General features: G+C 39.7%; 1 protein-coding gene across 25 annotated transcripts in view; it reads right to left on the minus strand.

The window, feature by feature from the left end:
* S100PBP (S100P binding protein) overlaps positions 1-19,522 on the minus strand; it is a 45,548-nt gene that overhangs the window by 19,638 nt on the left and 6,388 nt on the right. For 6 of the 25 annotated variants that reach the window (XR_001486214.4, XM_045375436.3, XM_005544076.4 and 3 more), the window contains exons 2-5: positions 16,633-16,749; positions 14,816-15,651; positions 13,661-13,749; positions 11,713-11,816 (exon numbers count right to left, since the gene is read on the minus strand). Coding sequence is in view for 18 of the 25 variants with exons in the window: in XM_045375436.3 (XP_045231371.2) it covers positions 11,713-11,816; positions 13,661-13,749; positions 14,816-15,649 (1,027 nt within the window). In the remaining 7 variants the exon portion in view is untranslated. Of the gene's footprint in view, positions 1-7,406; positions 7,435-11,712; positions 11,817-13,660; positions 13,750-14,815; positions 15,652-15,934; positions 16,101-16,632; positions 16,750-19,522 lie in introns of all 25 variants that reach the window. The other 19 variants (XR_012423110.1, XM_074013317.1, XM_005544079.4 and 16 more) reach the window with 9 other exon arrangements.

A 19,522-nucleotide genomic window follows, 5' to 3' on the forward strand; every position in this document is an offset into this window, starting at 1 on the left:
TGAGATACCTCCAGCCCGGGCGACAGAGCCAGACTCCGTCTCAAAAAAAAAAAAAAAAAAAAAAAACCAAAAAAAAACTTACCTCATCTGCTATAACCAGTGACTACAAATAAAAATAAACAAACTTACTTCATCAAAACTAAGAATTTTTTTTTTTTTTTGAGAAAGAGTCTCACTCTGTCACCCAGGCTGGAGTGCAGTGGCATGATCTCGGCTCACTGCAATCTCCACCTCCCGGTTTCATGCCATCCTTCTGCCTCAGCCTCCTGAGTAGCTGGGACTACAGGCGCCCGCCACCACGCCCAGCTTTTTTTGTATTTTTAGTAGAGATGGGGTTTCACCATGTTAGCCAGGATGGTCTCGATCTCCTGACCTTGTGATCCGCCCACCTCGGCCTCCCAAAGTGCTGGGATTGCAGGCATTAGCCACTGCGCCCGGCAGAATTTCTGTTCTTTAGAAGACACTCGTGGGAATGAAAAGACAAGGCATACACTGGGAGAAAATATTTCCAAATTACTTATCTGGCAAAGAAACTTGCATTTGGAATATGTATTTAAAGAACTCTCAAAACCCAATAATAAGAAAATAATCCAATTTTTTAAATGAGCAAAAAATACTTCACCAAAGAAGATATACAGATGGCGAATAAGCACAACATTATTACTCATTAGGAAAATGCAAACGAAAACTACAATGAGATATCACTACACATACATTAGAATGTCTAAAATTATAAAAACTGACCACTTCACAGCCATTAGGATGACTCCCATTAAAAAACAGAAAATAGGCTGGGCGTGGTGGCTCACACCTATAATCCAACACTTTGGGAAGCCGAGGAAGGCGGATCACCTGAGGTCAGGAGTTAGAAACCAGCCTGGCCAACATGGCGAAACCCCGCCTCTACTAAAAACACAAAAATTAGCCAGGCGTGGTGGTGGGTGAATCCCAGCTACTTGGGAGGCTGAGGCAGGGAGAACTGCTTGAATCCAGGAGGCAGAGGTTGTAGCGAGCCAAGATCACGCCATTGCATTCCAGCCTGGGCAACAGAGCAAGCCTCTGTCTCAAACTAAAGTAAACTAAAGTAAACTAAACTAAACTACTAAACTAACAAACAGAAAATAGGTGGCCAGGTGCAGTGGCATGGTAAAACATGGTCTCTACCAAAAATACAAAAAATTAGGCCGAGTGTGGTGGCTCAAGCCTGTAATCCCAGTGCTTTGGGAGGCCAAGGTGGGCAGATAACTTGAGGTCAGAAGTTCAAGACCAGCCTGGCCAACATGGTGAAACCCCATCTCTACTAAAAATACAAAAATTAGCCAGGTGTGGTGGACGCACGCCTGTAATCCCAGCTACTCAGGAGGCTGAGACAGGAGAATCGCTTGAACCTGGGAGGCAGAGGTTGCAGTGAACTGAGATTGCACCACTGCACTCCAGCCTCAGCAACAGAGCAAGACTATCTTAAAACAAAACAAAAAACAAAACAAAACAAAAAGTTAGTCAGGTGTGGTGGTAAGCCTGTAGTCCCAGCTACTTGGGAGGCTGAGGTGGGAGGACTGCTCGAGCCTGGGAGGCAGAAGTTGCAGTGAACTGAGATCACACCACTGTACTCCAACCTCAGTGGCAGACTGAGACTTTGTCTCAAAAAACAAATAAGTAAAAGAAAATAGTCTGGGTGCAGTGATATGTACCTATAATCCCAGCTACTAAAGAGGCTGGAGTGGGAAGATAGTTTGAGACCAGGAGTTTACAACCAGCCTGAGCAACACAGTGAGACCCTGTCTCTAAAAATTAAAAAAAAAAAAAAAAAAAATTAGCCAGGCATGGTGGTGTGCACCTGTAGTTTAACCTTATTCAAGAGACTGATGCCAGGAGTTTGAGGCTGCACTGCACTATGGTTGTGCCACTGCACTCCAGTCTGGGTGACAGAGCTAGACTCCATGTTAAAAAAATAAATAAATAAAATAAAAATAAAAAAATATATATAATTAGCATATGATCTAGCAATTCCTCTTCTCAGTACGTAAGAATTGCAAGCAGAGTCTCAAAAAGATATCTGTAGACGCATATGCATAGCAGCATTATTCACAATAGCTAAAAGGTGGAAGAAAACCGAGTGTCCATTGATGTATAAATGAATAATCAAAATGTGGCATCCATACACTATAATATTACTAAGTCTTAAAAAGGAAGGAGATTCTGACACATGCTACAACAAACATGAACCTTGAGGACATTATGCTAAGTGAAATAAGCCAGTCACGAAAAGACAAATACCACTTTGTTTGACTCCACTTATGTGAGGTTCCTGTTACAGTAGTCAAATTCATCAACACATAAAGTGGAATGGTGGTTGTCAGGGGCTAAAGGGAGATGGGAATGGGGAGTTATTGTTTAATGGGTATAGAGCTTTGGATCTGTAGTGGGTATAGCGATATGTGCCTATAGTCTCAGACACTCGGGAGGCTGAGGAGGAGGATTGCTTAAGCCTAGGAATTTAAGCCTAACCTGGGAAATGTAGCAAGACCTCCATCTTTAAAAAAATAAAAAACAAAGCTTCAGATGTACAAGACCAAAAAATTATTGAAATGGATATGGTGATGGCTGTACAACAATATGAATATACTTAATACCACTGAACTGTACACTTACAACTTTTTCTTTTTTGAGACGGAGTTTTGCTTGTCACCCAGGCTAAAGTGCAATGGCATGATCTCGGCTCACTGCAACCTCTGCCTCCTGGGTTCAAGCGATTCTCCTGACTCGCCTCCCGAGTAGCTGGGATTGCAGGCATCTGCCACCACGCCTGGCTAATTTTTGTATTTTTAGTAGAGACGGGGTTTCACCAAATTGGCCAGGCTGGTCTCGAACTCCTGTCCTCAGGTAATCCGCCCACCCCAGCCTCCCAAAGTGTTAGGATTACAGGCGTGAGCCACTGCACCCAGCCAAAATGTTTCTATAAAAAGGTTTTAAAAAGATGGTTATGTGTATATTATGTGTATTTTACAATTAAAAACTTAGCAAAAAAGTTAAAAATAGTGACCATACCCAACTGCTGGTAAGGCTGGGAACAACCGGAATTCATACAACTGCTAATAGAAATAAAAAATGGTACAACTACTTTGGAACACAGTTTGGCAGTTTCTCAAAAAGTTAAACACACACCTACCATATGACCCAGTCAATATACAAAGATCTGTGCATGAATGTTCCTAACAGCTTTAGCTGTAATAGCCAAAAATTGAACATAACCCAAATGCCCATCTAAGTGAATGGGTAAACATTCACTTAGGGATAAATCTATTTAATGGAATTTAATGGAGTAGTCTCAGCAATAAAAAGAAATAAACATGCAACATGGATGAATTTCAAAATAATTATGTTGAGACAAAGAAGCCAGACTCAAAAGACTACCATAGCATATGATTCCATCACATAAAACTTTAGAAAATGCAAACTAGGCCGGGCGCGGTGGCTCAAGCCTATAATCCCAGCACTTTGGGAGGCCGAGACGGGCGGATCACGAGGTCAGGAGATCGAGACCATCCTGGCTAACACAGTGAAACCCCGTCTCTACTAAAAATACAAAAAATTAGCCGGGCGTGGTGGCGGCGCCTGTAGTCCCAGCTACGCGGGAGGCTGAGGCAGGAGAATGGCGGGAACCCGGGAGGCGGAGCTTGCAGTGAGCCGAGATGGCGCCACTGCACTCCAACCTGGGCGACAGAGCGAGACTCCGCCTCAAAAAAAAAAAAAAAAAAAAAAAAGGAAAATGCAAACTAACGGCAGTAGACACTGGATCAGTGGTAAATCTTGCCTGGAGATTAGAGGGGGCAGAGAAAGGCAGAAGGGAGGAATTACAAAGGTGCACAAAGAAAGTTTTTAGTCCAATATGCTTTTTTTTTTTTTTTCTTTTTTGAGACGGAGTTTCGCTCTTGTTGCCCAGGCTGGAGTGCAATGACGCGATCTCGGCTCACCGCCACCTCCGCCTCCTGGGTTCAAGTGATTCTCCTGCCTCAGCCTCCCGAGTCACTGGGATTACAGGCAGGTAGCGGGTGCCTATAATCCCAGCTACTTGGGAGGCTGAGGCAGAAGAACCGCTTGAACGCAGGAGGTGGAGGCTGCAGTGAGCTCAGATCATGCCACTGCACTCCAGCCTGGGCAACAGAGTGAGACTCTGTCTCAAACAAACAAACAAAAAAAAAGAACTTCCAGAGAGAAAAAGACAGATCACATACAACTAAATAAAAGTTAAACTGATAACAGATTTCTTAAAAGCAGTACTGAATGTCTTCAAATTTCTTTTTTTTTTTTTTTTTTGAGACAGAGTCTTGCTCTGTCACCCAGGCTGGACTACAGGCGCCCGCCACCACACCCAGCTAATTTTTGTATGTTTTTTTTTTTTAGTAGAGATGGGGTTTCACCATATTGACCAAGCTGGTCTCAAACTCCTGACCTTGTGATCCACCCGCCTCAGCCTCCCAAAGTGCTGGGATTACAGGTGTGAGTCACTGCGCCCGGCCATGTCTTCAAATTTCTGAGCAAAAATTGATTTTAAATTTAGAATTCTGTATCAAACTATCAATCAAGTATAAGGATAGAATAAAGACATGCTCGGATATGCAGAGACAAAAAAAATCTATGCATCCTTTCTTAGATATTCTCAGAGGATGTCCTCTACTAAAACCAAAAATAAGAAAGAGGAAGATACAGGATCCAAGAAACAGGATTCAACCCAGGAGGGCAGCAGAGGAAAATCCTGGGATGACAGCTCTGTTGCAGGGCTAAAGAACAAGCAGTGCAAATTGGAGCAGTAGAACAGAAGGCTCTAGGAAAAAGCTCTCCTGAAAAAAAAATTCAATGAAAGAAAGTGAAGCAATTAACAACTCTACAAAAATAAACAATTCAAGAAAGAAAATGAAGCCATAATATACTACTTGGCTTTTCAGTGAACAATACTTAGTTGTGACACAAACACAATGAATACTGATTTAACACCCTTTAGGAAGCTACTATAAAAAAACAAAACAAAACAAAAACAAAAACACAAGCCAGGTGCAATGGCTCACACCTGCAATCCCAGCACTTTGGGAGGCCGAGATGGGGAGATCACTTGAGCTCAGGAGTTCAAAACCAGCCTGACCAACATGGCAAAACCCCATCTCTACTAAAATACAAAAATTAGCCAGACGTGGTGGAGTGTGCCTGTAGTCCCAGCTACTTGGGAGGCTGAGGCACGAGAATGGCTTGAATGTGGGAGGCAGAGGTTGCAGTGAGCCAAGACTGTACCACTGCACTCCAGCCTGGGTGACAGAGCGAGACTCCAGACTACAAAAAAAAAAAAAAAAAAAAAAAAAAAAAAGGCACAAAAAAACCAGTGCTGGCAAGGATGGGGAAAAATTAAAACTCTCGTGCACTGTTGGTAGGACTGCAAAATGGCGCAACTGCTGTGAAAAACAGTATGAAAGTTTCTCAAAAAATTAAAAACAGACCTACCATATGGTCCAGCAATGCCACTTCTGCATATATATCCAAAAGAATTAAAAATAGGGTCTTAAAGAGATAGCCGTAGACCCATGTTCATAGTGGCACTATTCACAATAGCCAAGAAGTGGAAGCAACCCTAATGTCCACTGACAGATGAATGGATCAAACAAAATGGTGTGTATATATACAATGGAATATTATTCAGCCTTAGAAAGGAAGGAAATTGAGTGGTGAGAAAAACAGAAAAAAATAAAAATAAAAATTTTTAAAAAGGAAGGAAATCCTGTCACATGCCACAACGGGTGAACCTTGAAGACATTATACTAAATGAAATAAGCCAGTCACAAAAAGATAAATATTGTACGATTCCACTTATAAAAGGTATCTAAAGTAGTCATATTTAAAAAAAAAAGAAAAGAAAGTAGAATGGTGGTTACCAGAGACTGAGGGCAGAGAAGGGGAACTGTTGTGTAGGTATAGAGTTTTAGATTTGCAAGATGAAGAGGTTCTGGAGATATGTTTCACAACAATGTGAATATATGTAACATTACTGAATTGTGCACTTAAAAATGGTTAAGATGGTAAATTTTATGTTAGACGTATTTTTTTACAATTAAAAAAAGATTAATGGGATCATGTCAATAGGAACAAGAATCATCTTGAAGGAGCTCCCATTTATCAAATTTGAGACAAACTGAGCATCAAAAAGAAAAAAGAACAGTAGCTATAATTGATTACAACACATTGATTCTTTAAAAAAAATCCATGAGGTTATAGTAATACTAAAATAATAGAAAATCTTTATAAAAGAATGCTAGTTAATAACTGTAGAAGAAGTTATATATTTAGAAAATGAACATTCTTTTGAGATAGAACTTTGCTCTTGTTGCCCAGGCTGGAGTGCAATGGCGTGCTCTTCACTTGCTGCAACTTCTGCCTCCTGGGTTCAAGAGATTCTCCTGCCTCAGCCTACCGAGCAGCTGGGATTACAGGTGCCCACAACCACGCCTAGCTAATTTTTATATTTTTAGTAGAGACAAGTTTCATCATGTCAGTCAGGCTGGTCTCGAACTCCTGACCTCAGATGATCCACCTGCCTCGGCCTCCCAAAGTGCTGGGATTACAGGCACGAGCCACCACACCCAGCCAAAAAAGAACATTTTCTATGTAACTCCCAGTGCAATAGCTCATTCAAGCAAGGATCATCAATAAATGCTCAAGCAATCAGGTGAAGAGTTAGTTGTTGGGGAATAGGATATTCACATGGTACCAAAGCATCACCCCACAGATAATTTACTAATTACAAAGGGGTAAATGTACTTTACAATGGATAGATATGGCAGTTTACACCTTAACAAACTTAGTATTACTATTTGTGGAACAACCTGTCATTAAGTGTCATATATGCCTCCTAATTTGGTTAGGAGGATATAGTGTAGGATGAATACACGATAGTACCTAGGAATTATTCCTGCCAAAAACACTTAATTCGAATCTAATCCCACCTCCGGACCCAGCTTCTAGTTTACAAGAAATACAGAGAATGGAGGAACAAATTAAGAAACAGACAAAATTCAGAATGTGGGACAATCTATAAAACAAGTGACCTAAATTAAAAGAGAGTAAGGAGACAAAAACTAAACATGTGAATTCTGATTAGATGCTATTTCACCAAAGTTACAAAAATACATTTTTGGGACAACTACGGAAATTGGAATATGGAATATATATTAGATGATTTTTTAAAAGTTATGATTAAATATAAATTACCAATAAACAAAAAAGTTTAACCTTACCAATTATTAAAACAAAATATGTTAAAATTTACCTATCAAATTGGTGACACTAAAAATTAATACAATTTTTTGGGGCAGGACCATCTGGTAACATGTGATAGTTTTTTAAATGTTTATATACTTTACCCAGCAATTCCACTTCTAGGGATTCATCCTATAGAAATAAGAGTTGTACATAAACATTTATTGACCAGAATGTTCACTGCAGCATTACTAGTGAAAATGGACACAATCTAATTTACCAAGATGAAATAAATTATATAATAAAATACTTTGTAATCATTAAAAATCTTAATTTCAAATATTTAACATGAAAAGTTCCTTAATATATTAAGTACAAAGAAAGCAGATTATAAACTATTAATATGTAATTTCCCTGTATATATTCTACCTTACAGGAAAGATAATTATCAAAATGTTAATTTTGTTATTTCTAGGTGGCAGGATGGATTTATAGGTGATTTTAAGTTTTTTTCTTTGTAGGAGAGAGACTCATTATTTCTAATGTCTGAAAATAAAAAATGGGCCAGGTGCTGTGGCTCATGCCTGTAATTGCAGCACTTTGGGAGGCCAAGGTGGGTGGATCACTTGCGGCCAGGAGTTCAAGACCAGTCTGGCCAAAATTGTGAAACGCTGTCTCTACTAAAAATACAAAAATTAACCAGGTGTGGCTGCCCACACCTGTGGTCCCAGCTACTTGGGAGGCTGAGGCAGGACAATTGCTTGAACCCGGGAGGCAGAGGCTGCAGTGAGCTGAGGTCGCACCACTGCACTCCAGTCTGGGCAACAGAGTAAGACTCCGTCTCCAAAAAAAAAAAAAAAAAGAAAAGAATAAAAAATGAAAGACAGAACAAAGTTATTTTTCATAATGCTACAGGGCAGAACTAGAAACTACCACTAGAATTTACAGGGAAGCCACATTTGACTCAACATAAGGAATAACTTTCTAACAACTAGAATTTTCTAAGCAATGAATGACCTGCCTTATGAGGTAATGTGTTTTGCATTATTAGAACTCTAAACAAAGGCTAAATGGTCACTTGGCAAAGATACATAGAACAGATTTATGTTTTAGGAGATTAAAGAGAAGCTCTTAATTGTCCTTTTCTACTTTAAGTACATATAGTTTCACAGAAAGTTTTCCACTTGCAAGGATACCAGAAAGGAAGTGGTATTTCTTTTTAAGTGTTATTATTAAAAAAAAAAAAATGCGGCACTAAACTAAAGACATTATACTTACATTAGAATAATGGAATTGAAGGATGATTTACTTTGTTACATTCTACATCAGTAATATATACATTATTGATAAAGTGAAAAGAGATAACTAACCCCATGGAGAGGATTCAAACTGAACTGGCAAGAACTACATTTGAATCTACTCCTTACTAATTTCTCTGTGTCTGATAAGAACCTGAAGAATTATACTTTTTTAAGGTTAAATACAATAAACATCTCAAAAAGGAGGACAGGAAGTACTATGCTCCCCTTTTGTGCTTCTGGCTGCACTATAATTCACATACAAATGGAGGAAAGGTGAAGAATACAGCACTCCCGCCCTTGCAATATGGTATATAAAAATCTTACGATTTTGGATATAGGAACACTGGGCAATGGAAGTGACAGAAAAACTTATTATACTGGGTTCCTGGAAGGCAGAAGGAAGTGCCAGAGGTCTGTGAAATTTTTAGAGTAATTTGTAATGTTGAAAAAATTGAATGCCCTAAAAGACGTGCTTAAAAAACAACTTTTTAATTATGGAAATTGTCAAATATACACAAAAGTAGAAAGTGGACTCACCACTCACCTTCATTTATCAACATTTTATCAAAGTTATTTCCAGTATTTTTTGTCTGTGATTTAAAAACAAACACTAGATTTAAGGCTATTTTACCTATAAAAAATTCAGTATGAAAAGATATCCTTTCTTGCTGATAACAGCAACTATTCAATAAATGTTAGTTGCTAGCGCTAGGTACTGTTCTATGCCTTATACCCGTACAATTTTCATGTAAGCTAAGATTTGATATTATCCCCATTTTACAAATGAGTTTTTATTTTTTATTTTTTATTTTTTTGAGACAGAGTCTCGCTCTGTCGCCCAGGCTGGAGTGCAGTGGCGCAATCTCGGCTCACTGCAAGCTCCGCCTCCCGGGTTCACGCCATTCTCCTGCCTCAGCCTCCTGAGTAGCTGGGACTACAGGCGTCCGCCACCGCGCCTGGCTAATTTTTTGTATTTTTAGTAGAAACGGGGTTTCACCGTGGTCTCAATCTCCTGACCTTGTGATCCGCCCGCCTCGGCCTCCCAAAGTGCTGGGATTACAGGCGTGAGCCACCGCGCCCGGCCCAAATGAGTTTTTAATGGCTCACCCAGCCAGTAAGCAGTGGTGCCAAGATGTGAACCCAGATGTTAACTCTAGACTAGACTTTCTTCTCTCAACTACTGAAGTATGCTGCCTATTCACTATAATTATTCTAGCTATTCTTTATGGGATATAGATTGTTGTGGTAATACTGGGAGAGGAACTGCTGAATGGGGAAAAAGACTGAAAATGATGTTATAGTGTGAACAGCTGCTCTTTACTTTTCTTGGGAAATTTTCTTTAAATGTTCCAAATGAGAGAGAAAACGTAACTGGATATCATCAGTGTCAACTGCCTAGGATATAAAAAAAGGAGTCAGCTCACAGAGGGAAAAGCAATGACATGACTAGGCCTCTTCCACAGAGCTTGAATATAGACAGATTTCTTTTAAATTTGCCCCTTCAATGGTGGGGGGAGAGGTGGAGAGGAGAGGTTTCTCTACTTCTACCAGACCTAAAATAGTTCTAGCAAAGGGATCTCACAAGCAGAGGGCTAATAATCAGTATAATATTTGGTTGCTTATGAAATATTCAGTGAAAAAAGGACAGGGGATAAAAAATTCTTCTGACTGATGTCTCTGAGTTCTAAACCTTTCACTCATAGTCTTATAAAACAAACAAGAAAAACTACTACATAATTCAGGATTTGTCAAAAGAAAGAAGAGTCTCCTCTGCGAAAGGACCAAAAATTCTCCTAAAACGCTCCCTAGTGATTTACAATAAATCTTAGAGTAATTAAACTAATTATCTTCTCTGTGGAGCTCACCTAGGGCATCCTCCTTCCTCATCTTCCACTTTTCCCAAACACAAGCAGAAGGGCTCCTTCCCTGCTCCTACTGTACTTTATATGTAATTCTATCAGAACACTAATCAATACTGCAGTGTAATTATCTTCTTCTCTGGGCTATGAATTCCCAGAGGGCCACGACCCTATCTTACTCCTCTTTACATTTCTAATTCCTTTTCTTCCTACCTACCACCACTGAAATACTCGAGAAAAGTTTGCAGAATGAATAAAGATGACAGAACATGGATTTTTTTTTTTTTTGAGACAGAGTCTCATTCTGTCACCCGTGTTAAAGTGCGATGGCATGATCTTGGCTCACTGCAACCTCTGCCTCCCGGATTCAAGTGATCGTTGTGCCTCAGCCACACGAGTAGCTAGGATTACAGGCATGTGCCACCACACCTGGCTAATTTTTTTTTTCCCAAAAGAATACAATTCAGCTAATTTTTATAGTTTTAGTAGAGATGGGGTTTTGCCATGCTGGTCAGGCTGGTCTTAAACTCCTGGCCTCAAGTGACCTGCCTGCCTCTGCCTCCAGAAGTGCTGAGATTACAGGCATGAGCCACCACGCCTAGCCTGGAGTGATCTTTTTAAGAAGTGATTCTTTTATCAGTATAAAACCTCTCTAACCCCTTCACCTTCAGTTCTTCCCACAAGTCTCCCCTTTAGGAGCTTTCCCATCAGCCAACAGTTCAGGCTGAATGATAACATGGACTGTAGTCTCTTGAGAGCTGGAGAAAGAATCTAGTCACTTTGGTTTGCAATTATCTTCTAATGAAGAGGGGAGAACACAACTTGAAGGATCTGGAAGGTAGCCAAACCTTTCAAGAGCTTTTATTCAGAAGCCAAAATGCAGAATGGTATTTGAAATGCCTGCTTTTACATTTAAATGCTTGAAGGTAACAGGGAAAATAAAACATTGCAAATTTAAAAAACCACTGATTAGTAAGCAGCACCTGGTCATCCACTTCCATCATTTTTCAGACAAAAAATCCCTAGCAAAAATGTACAGGTCTGGGTTAAAGCCCTCAGCCATGAGGGAGGCACCTTTCATGTACTATTGTTTAAGCATGCTTAGACCCCTCTCTAATACTGGTTAACCAAACCACTTTTGAGAATTATCTAGTTAGGCAATCCCTTTAAACGAAAATCTTTGAGTAAGGAAGTTATCTTTCTCAAGAATTTAAGAAAATTCGAAACAATCTCCCAGTCAGTTTAAGCTGTTAGTGGAAAGAGAAAGTTGCATCACATGTTTTTATGCCTTTCTTTGGTTACCATGTTACCTTGGTTAGTGTCCTCTGGGTCTTCTATATGAGCAATGACACTCCTGAGATAAAGCTGCTTCTGCTGTTCTAGATTTGATTGTGAAAACGTCGCAACATTAGTCCTTGAATAAAGCAAACCAGAAAAAAGAAAAACAGCCCATTAGAAACAGGAATATAGAGCTTTGTAGAGAGAAGTGATATACTGCTGATTGATTAGAACTAAGTTTCAGAGGCAAAATTATCTTTATGATCAAGAGGCAGAGGACAGTATTAGCCAAAAAAAAAAAAAAAAAAACTCAAATGGAGTATGGAATCGAGAAAAAAGAAGAGAAGCTGGGTGTGGTGGCTAACACATGTAATCCCAGCACTCTGGGAGTCTCAGGCAGGAGGACTGCTTGAAGTCAGGAATTTGAGACCCACCAGGGCAACACAGTGAAACCCAATAAATTTTTTTTTAAATGAGCTGGACATGGCTGCATGTGCCTATAGTCCGAGCTACTCAGGGGGCTGAGGAGGGAGGATGACTTGAGTTCACGAGTTCAAGCTGTTGTGAGCTATGATCACACCACTGCATTCCAGCTTGAAGGAAATAGATACAACCTCCTGCTAACAAGGAATAGAAAGGTGAAGATTACCTAGTCCCTAGAGAAAGAAAGTATTTGTTGAGTAATTCAAGGTTAGTCAGAAAATAGCTAACTTTCTAGAGTGAAATTGAAAAGTTAAATGGGATAAAGACTGAAAAGAATCACTATATCTGGCAATCAGCAACAGTGACCTTGGTGAAAGCAGTTTCTGGCCCATACTCATACTGACTGACTGTACTAAAGAGTCAGTGGATAAGAATATTGAGATTGCAAATTTATTACTGTCCCAAGTAGCCTGAGTTGTGAGTTTTTGATATCACTTACATTGTAAGCAATTCACAAGATTTCTCTCAATTATGCGAACAAAATAAAAAACCAGGAAACTGGGATTCAGGGTCGTAGTCAAAGGAAACTTTAGCCTTATTTGTAACATTTAAATATTCATTTTTTATATAAGGTCTGTCTCCCCGGCTGGTGTGCAGTGGCATGATCTCGGCTCACTGCAACCTCTGTCCCCTGGGCTCAAGCAATCTTCCCACCTCGGTCTCCCTAGTAGCTGGGACCACAGGTGTGCGCCACCACACCTGGGTATTTTTTTTTATTTTTAGTAGAGGCGGGGTCTCACCATGTTGCCCAGATTGGTACTGAACTCCTGAGTTCTAGCAATTGGCCCACCTCAGCCTCCCAAAGTACTGGGATTACAGGTGTGAGTCACTGCACCCGGCCTAATTAAATTTTTTAAGCAAAATAAATATAATAAATGTATAAGCAAAATAAATATAATAAATGTATAAACAAAAGAATTTTTTTAAATCTCACTGTAAGGAAACTAATCTGATTCAACATTAAAAAAAAAAGCTTCTCTAGTAGATTCAGTTTAAAAGGACCATGTAGAGACACTGCCATCTCCTGGTAACAAGAGAATAAATTGAAAAGGTGACACAAATTTGCAACCCCTACTAGAATTTTTTTGTGAGGGCAGTTGTATGCAACTTGGGAGAGACGACAAAATGATTTTCTACTAGTTGTATTTTAACATTTTGGTTAAAATTATTCTAACCTCTTATCATATATGTGACCAGGCTGCCCCATGCATAGAAGAAGATATCTTACATTTGTAGCGTTTTCACTAATGTCTATTTTGCTTTCAAAATAACCCTGTAAAGCAGCAGAGGAGGTATCATTAGCCTTATTTTATACATAAACACTGAGGTAAGAGATTAACTGACTTGCCAAAAGTCACATAGTTGGTAGTGCTGGAACTTCAAGTTCAGAACTCCTGGAGCAGGGTTTTTTCCCTACACTAAGAGGAAACAGGAGGGGAAGAAAGAAATTGAAGAAAATCAAAAGAAGTCAGAATATTTAATTATAATTTACATTACCTGGTCTTGGTTTGGAGAACAGGAATGACTTTGCCTAGTCTTCTCTCATGGCCTTTTATCTTCCCAAAATCCTTGTTAAGAATATCCTGCTTTTTTGAGGAAAAGGAATGCAAAAGGAAAGGTGATTCTCAGTTACAAGAAAACCACTGAAAACAAGACTATTTATGGAAATATTTTTTAACCAAAGGCTACAAAAGCATATTCGTGAACACTACTGTGTACCACGTATGACAGTAGTGCTTTAAATAACAACTGTAATCTTAAAAAAAAAAAAAAAAGAAAAAGAAAAAAGAAACCCTGGCCAGGTGCAGTGGCTCACGCCTATAATCCCAAAACTTTGGGAGGCCAAGGCGGGTGGATCACCTGAGGTCAGGAGTTTGAGACCACCCTGGCCAACATGGTGAAACCCAGTCTCTACTAAAATATAAAAATTAGCTGGGCATGGTGGTGCACATCTGTAATCCCAGCTACTCAAGAGGCTGAGACAGGAGAATTGCTTGAACCCGGGAGGCGGAAGTTGCAGTGAGCTGAGATTGTGCCACTGCACTGCAACCTGAGGGACAGAGTGAGACTCTATCTCAAAAAAAAAAAAAAAAAAAGAAACGGTATGTGGCAGGGATTATTACACCCATTTGACAGATAGGGAATCAGGTTCAAAAAAGTTAGGTAAATTGCCCAAGATTTTTCAGCTCTTTCATGGCTGACTCAGAGATAGTGCTGTATCTTAATATATAGCATGGCAATAAGATTGAGACATATGCTGAAACCCAAAGACAGGAAAAATAATAGAATTACCATCTTAGTAATTATTCAACAGAGGGTAATTTAATACTATGTACCAGGTGATATAAATACATTATTTCATTAATCCTTATTATACTATGAAGTATTATTTACTGCAATTTAGATAAGAAATGTGGGGAAACATAGAGGCTAAATAATTAGCCCAGGGTCACAGTGCTAGTCAGGATTAAAACCCCAATTTGTCTGAATACAAAGCTCTGCCAGATTATAACAAATGTACCACGTGGAGTAGGATGCTCACAACAGGGGAAGTTGTATATGTGTGTAGATAGCGGGTATATGGAAACTCTGCTATACATCTGAATAAAAATAATTTCATTTTTCTCTTCACCTTGAAAAAAATGTACTTACTTTGTTCGATGAGCTGGAAACAACTGGAGATCTCATCTCACAACTTGACTTGTGTGAACCACCACTTCTGCAGGATGACTCCATATTAGAAGGAGTCTCTGAATGGTCTGAGATCCGAGAGAATACAGATGTAGGGTTCTCACTGTCAGGCATATTTTTATCAGAGACAGCTTGTTGAAAGTTATTGTTTGAAGAAGAGAGCTGGGGCCCATCCCAGGCAGAGTTATTGGGGCTGACCCCTTCAGATTCAGTACAAAGTTTGCGTTCACTTGGGCTAAGACCATCTTCTCTCATCTCTTCTCCAAGGGAAGAGAGTTTTTCAGTATCTTTGGATGAATCAGTCTCATCCTTATCAAGCAAAGAATCACAAACTGTTGGATTAAATGGTGCAACAGTTACTTTTATAAGATTCTTTTCTAGTACAGAGCGTCTGTTTAATGGTTTAGTAGGAGTTGGTCCATGACCACTTGATGTACTTAGCTGAGGTAGTTTGAAGAGGTCAGGAGTCTCAGCTACTGGTCCCAAGCTGTAGGATGAATTTTTCTCTTGGGGGGTATCAAGTAGAATTTGACTCCCTCTTTCTCCCTTCTCAACATGCCCACCGTCATCTTCCCCAGAAGACTGCTCATATGATGGGTCATCTTCCTTCAACAGTGCATTGATCTCTTCCTCTGTGTAATTTACATCACCATCATCTTCTTCTCCCTCTGACAGCTCCAGCAAGGAGTCATCCAATCCATCCTCATCCAAGGAACTCCAAGAAAATGGGGCACTGTCTTTAGGCAAGACAGCGGTACCAGAAGACTGTTCAGAGGGCACCCGTGAGCACATCATTTCTGGAGAAATAAGACAGTTTCACTGAGGAAGAGAAAATAACCTTATACCAACTCCAGTCCACTATATGTGGGTAATATTCTAGTATTTCAAAATCTTTGCACTGTGACTTGTAGCATAAGAAATAATTTTTTTTTTTTTTTTGAGACGGAGTCTCACGCTGTCACCCAGGCTGGAGTGCAGTGGCCGGATCTCAGCTCACTGCAAGCTGCGCCTCCCGGGTTTACGCCATTCTCCTGCCTCAGCCTCCCGAGTAGCTGGGACTACAGGCGCCCACCAACTCACCCGGCTAGTTTTTTGTATTTTTTAGTAGAGACGGGGTTTCACCAGGTTATCCAGGATGGTCTCGATCTCCTGACCTCCTGGTCTGCCCGTCTCGGCCTCCCAAAGTGCTGGGATTACAGGCTTGAGCCACCGCGCCTGGCCAAGAAATAATTTTAAGATATTTAACCTTAGCAGAAACATGGAAATACATGTTAGAACAATGAGATACTTTTTGCCTATCAAAATGGCAATAATTAAGATGCCATGATAATCTGGATTGGTGAGGATGTGGAGAAACAAGCATACACACACTATCAGTAAAAGCATTAAGTCAGTATGGTATTTTGTGCAGAGTAATTTGACTATACCATTTGACCTGGCAATTTCACTTCTAGAAATCTGTCCTTCATATATATATACATGGATGTTCAAAGTAGCCAAATCCTGGAGGCAACCTAAATGTCCATTACCAAGAGAACTGTTCAGTAAATCATGGTACGTTTGTGCTATGGAGTACTTTTCAATTATTTAAAAACACAATGAAGTAGACCTGTATGTACTATCATGGAATGATATCTACAACATACAAACAAAATAAATGTATATTATGTAAAATGTCTGAATATTCAGTTTACACTTTAACACAAAACAAATATGTATTACTTTTGAAATAAAACAAAATTCGAGAACACAAGAAGGTAAATAACTGTCTTCCATACTGTGTGGAGCTGCTGGAGCAGTCTCTGCCTTTGCCACGAGACCAAATGGAAAAAGGTTTCAGTTCCTGCTAGCTGTTCCTTTCAGGAGACTTGTCAAAATGATTGACTCCCACCTTCCTGCAGGCAAAAAGAAAATTAGAGGATCTTCTCATCACTTTCAACTCTGCTAATTACAAAGTCAACTGTATTATGCTTTAAGGTGCTCGATGTATTAATTTTAATCTTGATTTTTTTGTAATACCAGAAAGTTGGATTTTCTGAGTCAAGAACACCAAAGAAAAAAATCTTCAAAGAAAAAAAAATTATGCAACTAAGAGAACTAGTTTTGTTCCTCCCAACAATTTGTACTTTTTTAAGACTATCATCTACTTTAGTAGGATGAATACTGGTGTGGGAGTCCAAAGACCTGGGGTGTAGTCCTGGTTGTATCACTAGCCAGCTCCAATAACTTGGGTATGCCACTTGACCATTTAGACTTGTTTCCTCATTTACAAAATGGGAAAGGGATGGAAAAAGAGTGCTAGGCAATGTCTAAGTTTCTACCAAAATCTAAAACTTAATCATGATCTCACACACACAATTCTTTAAATATATATATAGAAAAAACGCCAAAAAAAAAAAAAAAAAAAAAAAAAGGTCATTAAAGATACAAACACAGGCCTGGGCAACAAGGTGAAATGCTGTCTCTACAAAAAAACAGAAAAATTGGCGGGGCATGGGGGCACATGCCTGTAGTTCCAGCTACTCATGGGGCTGAGGTGAGAGGATCACTTGAGGATGGGCGGTTGAGGCTGCAGACAGCAGTCATTGTGCTGCTGCACTCCAGTCAGGGTGACACAGCAAGGCCCTGTCTCAAAAGAAAAATAAAAAAAAGATACAAACAAAAATTGATGACTACTATAACTTGTAGGGACCATAAAGGTAGGTCAAGGTCAGATTTTGTATCATTTTACTTTTCTACTTGAATAGTTAGTTGTACAATTAAAACCTAGTTTTTAGCCGGGTGCGGTGGCTCAAGCCTGTAATCCCAGCACTTTGGGAGGCCGAGACGGGTGGATCACGAGCTCAGGAGTTCGAGACCATCCTGGCTAACACGGTGAAACCCCATCTCTACTAAAAAATACAAAAAACTATCCGGGTGAGTTGGCGGGCGCCTGTAGTCCCAGCTACTCGGGAGGCTGAGGCAGGAGAATGGCATAAATCCGGGAGGCAGAGCTTGCAGTGAGCTGAGATCCGGCCACTGCACTCCAGCCCGGGCGACAGAGCGAGACTCCGTCTCAAAAAAAACAAAAAAAAAAAAACCAAAAAAAAAACAAAAAAAAAAACCTAGTTTTTAAACAGCTAATGATAGACCTAATCTATAATTATTTTCCAGATGGGAAAGGCGATAAAATGCTAGTATTTCACATATCTGAGAAGTATAAGAAATGCTTAAATACTGAACTCAATAATTTGGAAAAGTATTTGTAGCCTTGTTAACTGTAAAATTTCCCCTACTCCTTGACCCTCCACGCCACACCCTGAGTTTTAACTTTAGTTCATGCATTCTTTTTTTTTTTCTGAGACGGAGCCTCGCTCTGTTGCCCAGGCTAGAGTGCAGTGGCACAATCTCGGCTCACTGCAAGCTCGGCCTCCCGAGTTCATGCCATTCTCCTGCCTCAGCCTCCCAAGTAGCTGAGACTACAGGCGCTCGCCACCACACCCAGCTAATCTGTTGTATTTTTAGTAGAGATGGTCTCGATCTCCTGACCTTGTGATCCACCCGCTCAGCCTCCCAAAGTACTTGCGATTATAGGCGTGAGCCACCGCACCCAGCCTAGTTCACGCATTCTTTTAGAAGATTTTTTTTGAGGTACAATCATCACACAGCACAAGCTGCATGATATGTCTCTTTATGATTTCCAAGAAATCAAGATATAGCTCCCACTCTCATAATGTATAATATGTAATGTATAATCTTGCTAGGGAAATAACACTGAAAATTAAGCACCAATATGAGATAATATAAAATGGTATGGACAGTAAAGTACTAGAGAAAGAGAAGGGAGGGATTACAGAATTTTAGAACCAGAAGGGACCTAGTTAAACGTACTCATATCCTATTAAACGTACTCATATCAGAAATGAAACGGGAGAAAAATAAATATTAAATACCTATTATAAAACAGGTGCTCTGAGACACATTCTGTAACTCTTTAATTTAACCTCTCAACACAACTCTGTAAAGTTAAATCTTATCAAATAAATCATTTTCTGTTGTATTTAAACTCAGAGCTGCTAAAACTTATTTTATTTTACCAATACTGTATTCCAGCAATTGTGAGAGTTCTAGGTGTTGAAGCAGCTGCCTCTATGAAAAGTAATTTCTCTGCATTAGTGACTGAGTTATTTTATTTATTTTATTTCTTTAGGAAGCAGTTAGAAAAAAAGTTTACTTTTGGAAAACGTTCTTTGACTTAAGAAAGTTTATGGTTGTCAGGCACAGGTATCACAGGCACTGGGGTTAAGCAGCGACATTTCTTAGATGCCCTTTCTGAGCCACTGCCCCCAATTCTGACTCCTTACAAAATGTCTAGTTCAAGCCCTTGGTTGGCCAAATGGAGAGTTCAATAGATTTTCCCTCTTGGGAAATTAAAATTCAGAAGTGTGAAGTAACTTAACCAAGTACATATAGCTAATAATGTTAGAACAGGGATTGAAACCCAGGTCTAATTCCAAATGCAATGTTTTTCCCACTACGTCTGTGACAGACTTGCACAGGATTGGTCAGCAAATGGCAGAGCTAGAATACAAACTCAGGCCTTCGAAATTCAGTACAATCTATAACAAACTGTGCAAGAGTAAAGACTAAAGAGGGTTTTTGGTCTCTTGGAAAAAATATTTTAAGCCA

The sequence above is a fragment of the Macaca fascicularis genome, chromosome 1 (genome assembly GCF_037993035.2).
Source record: "Macaca fascicularis isolate 582-1 chromosome 1, T2T-MFA8v1.1".
Taxonomy (NCBI): domain Eukaryota; kingdom Metazoa; phylum Chordata; class Mammalia; order Primates; family Cercopithecidae; genus Macaca; species Macaca fascicularis.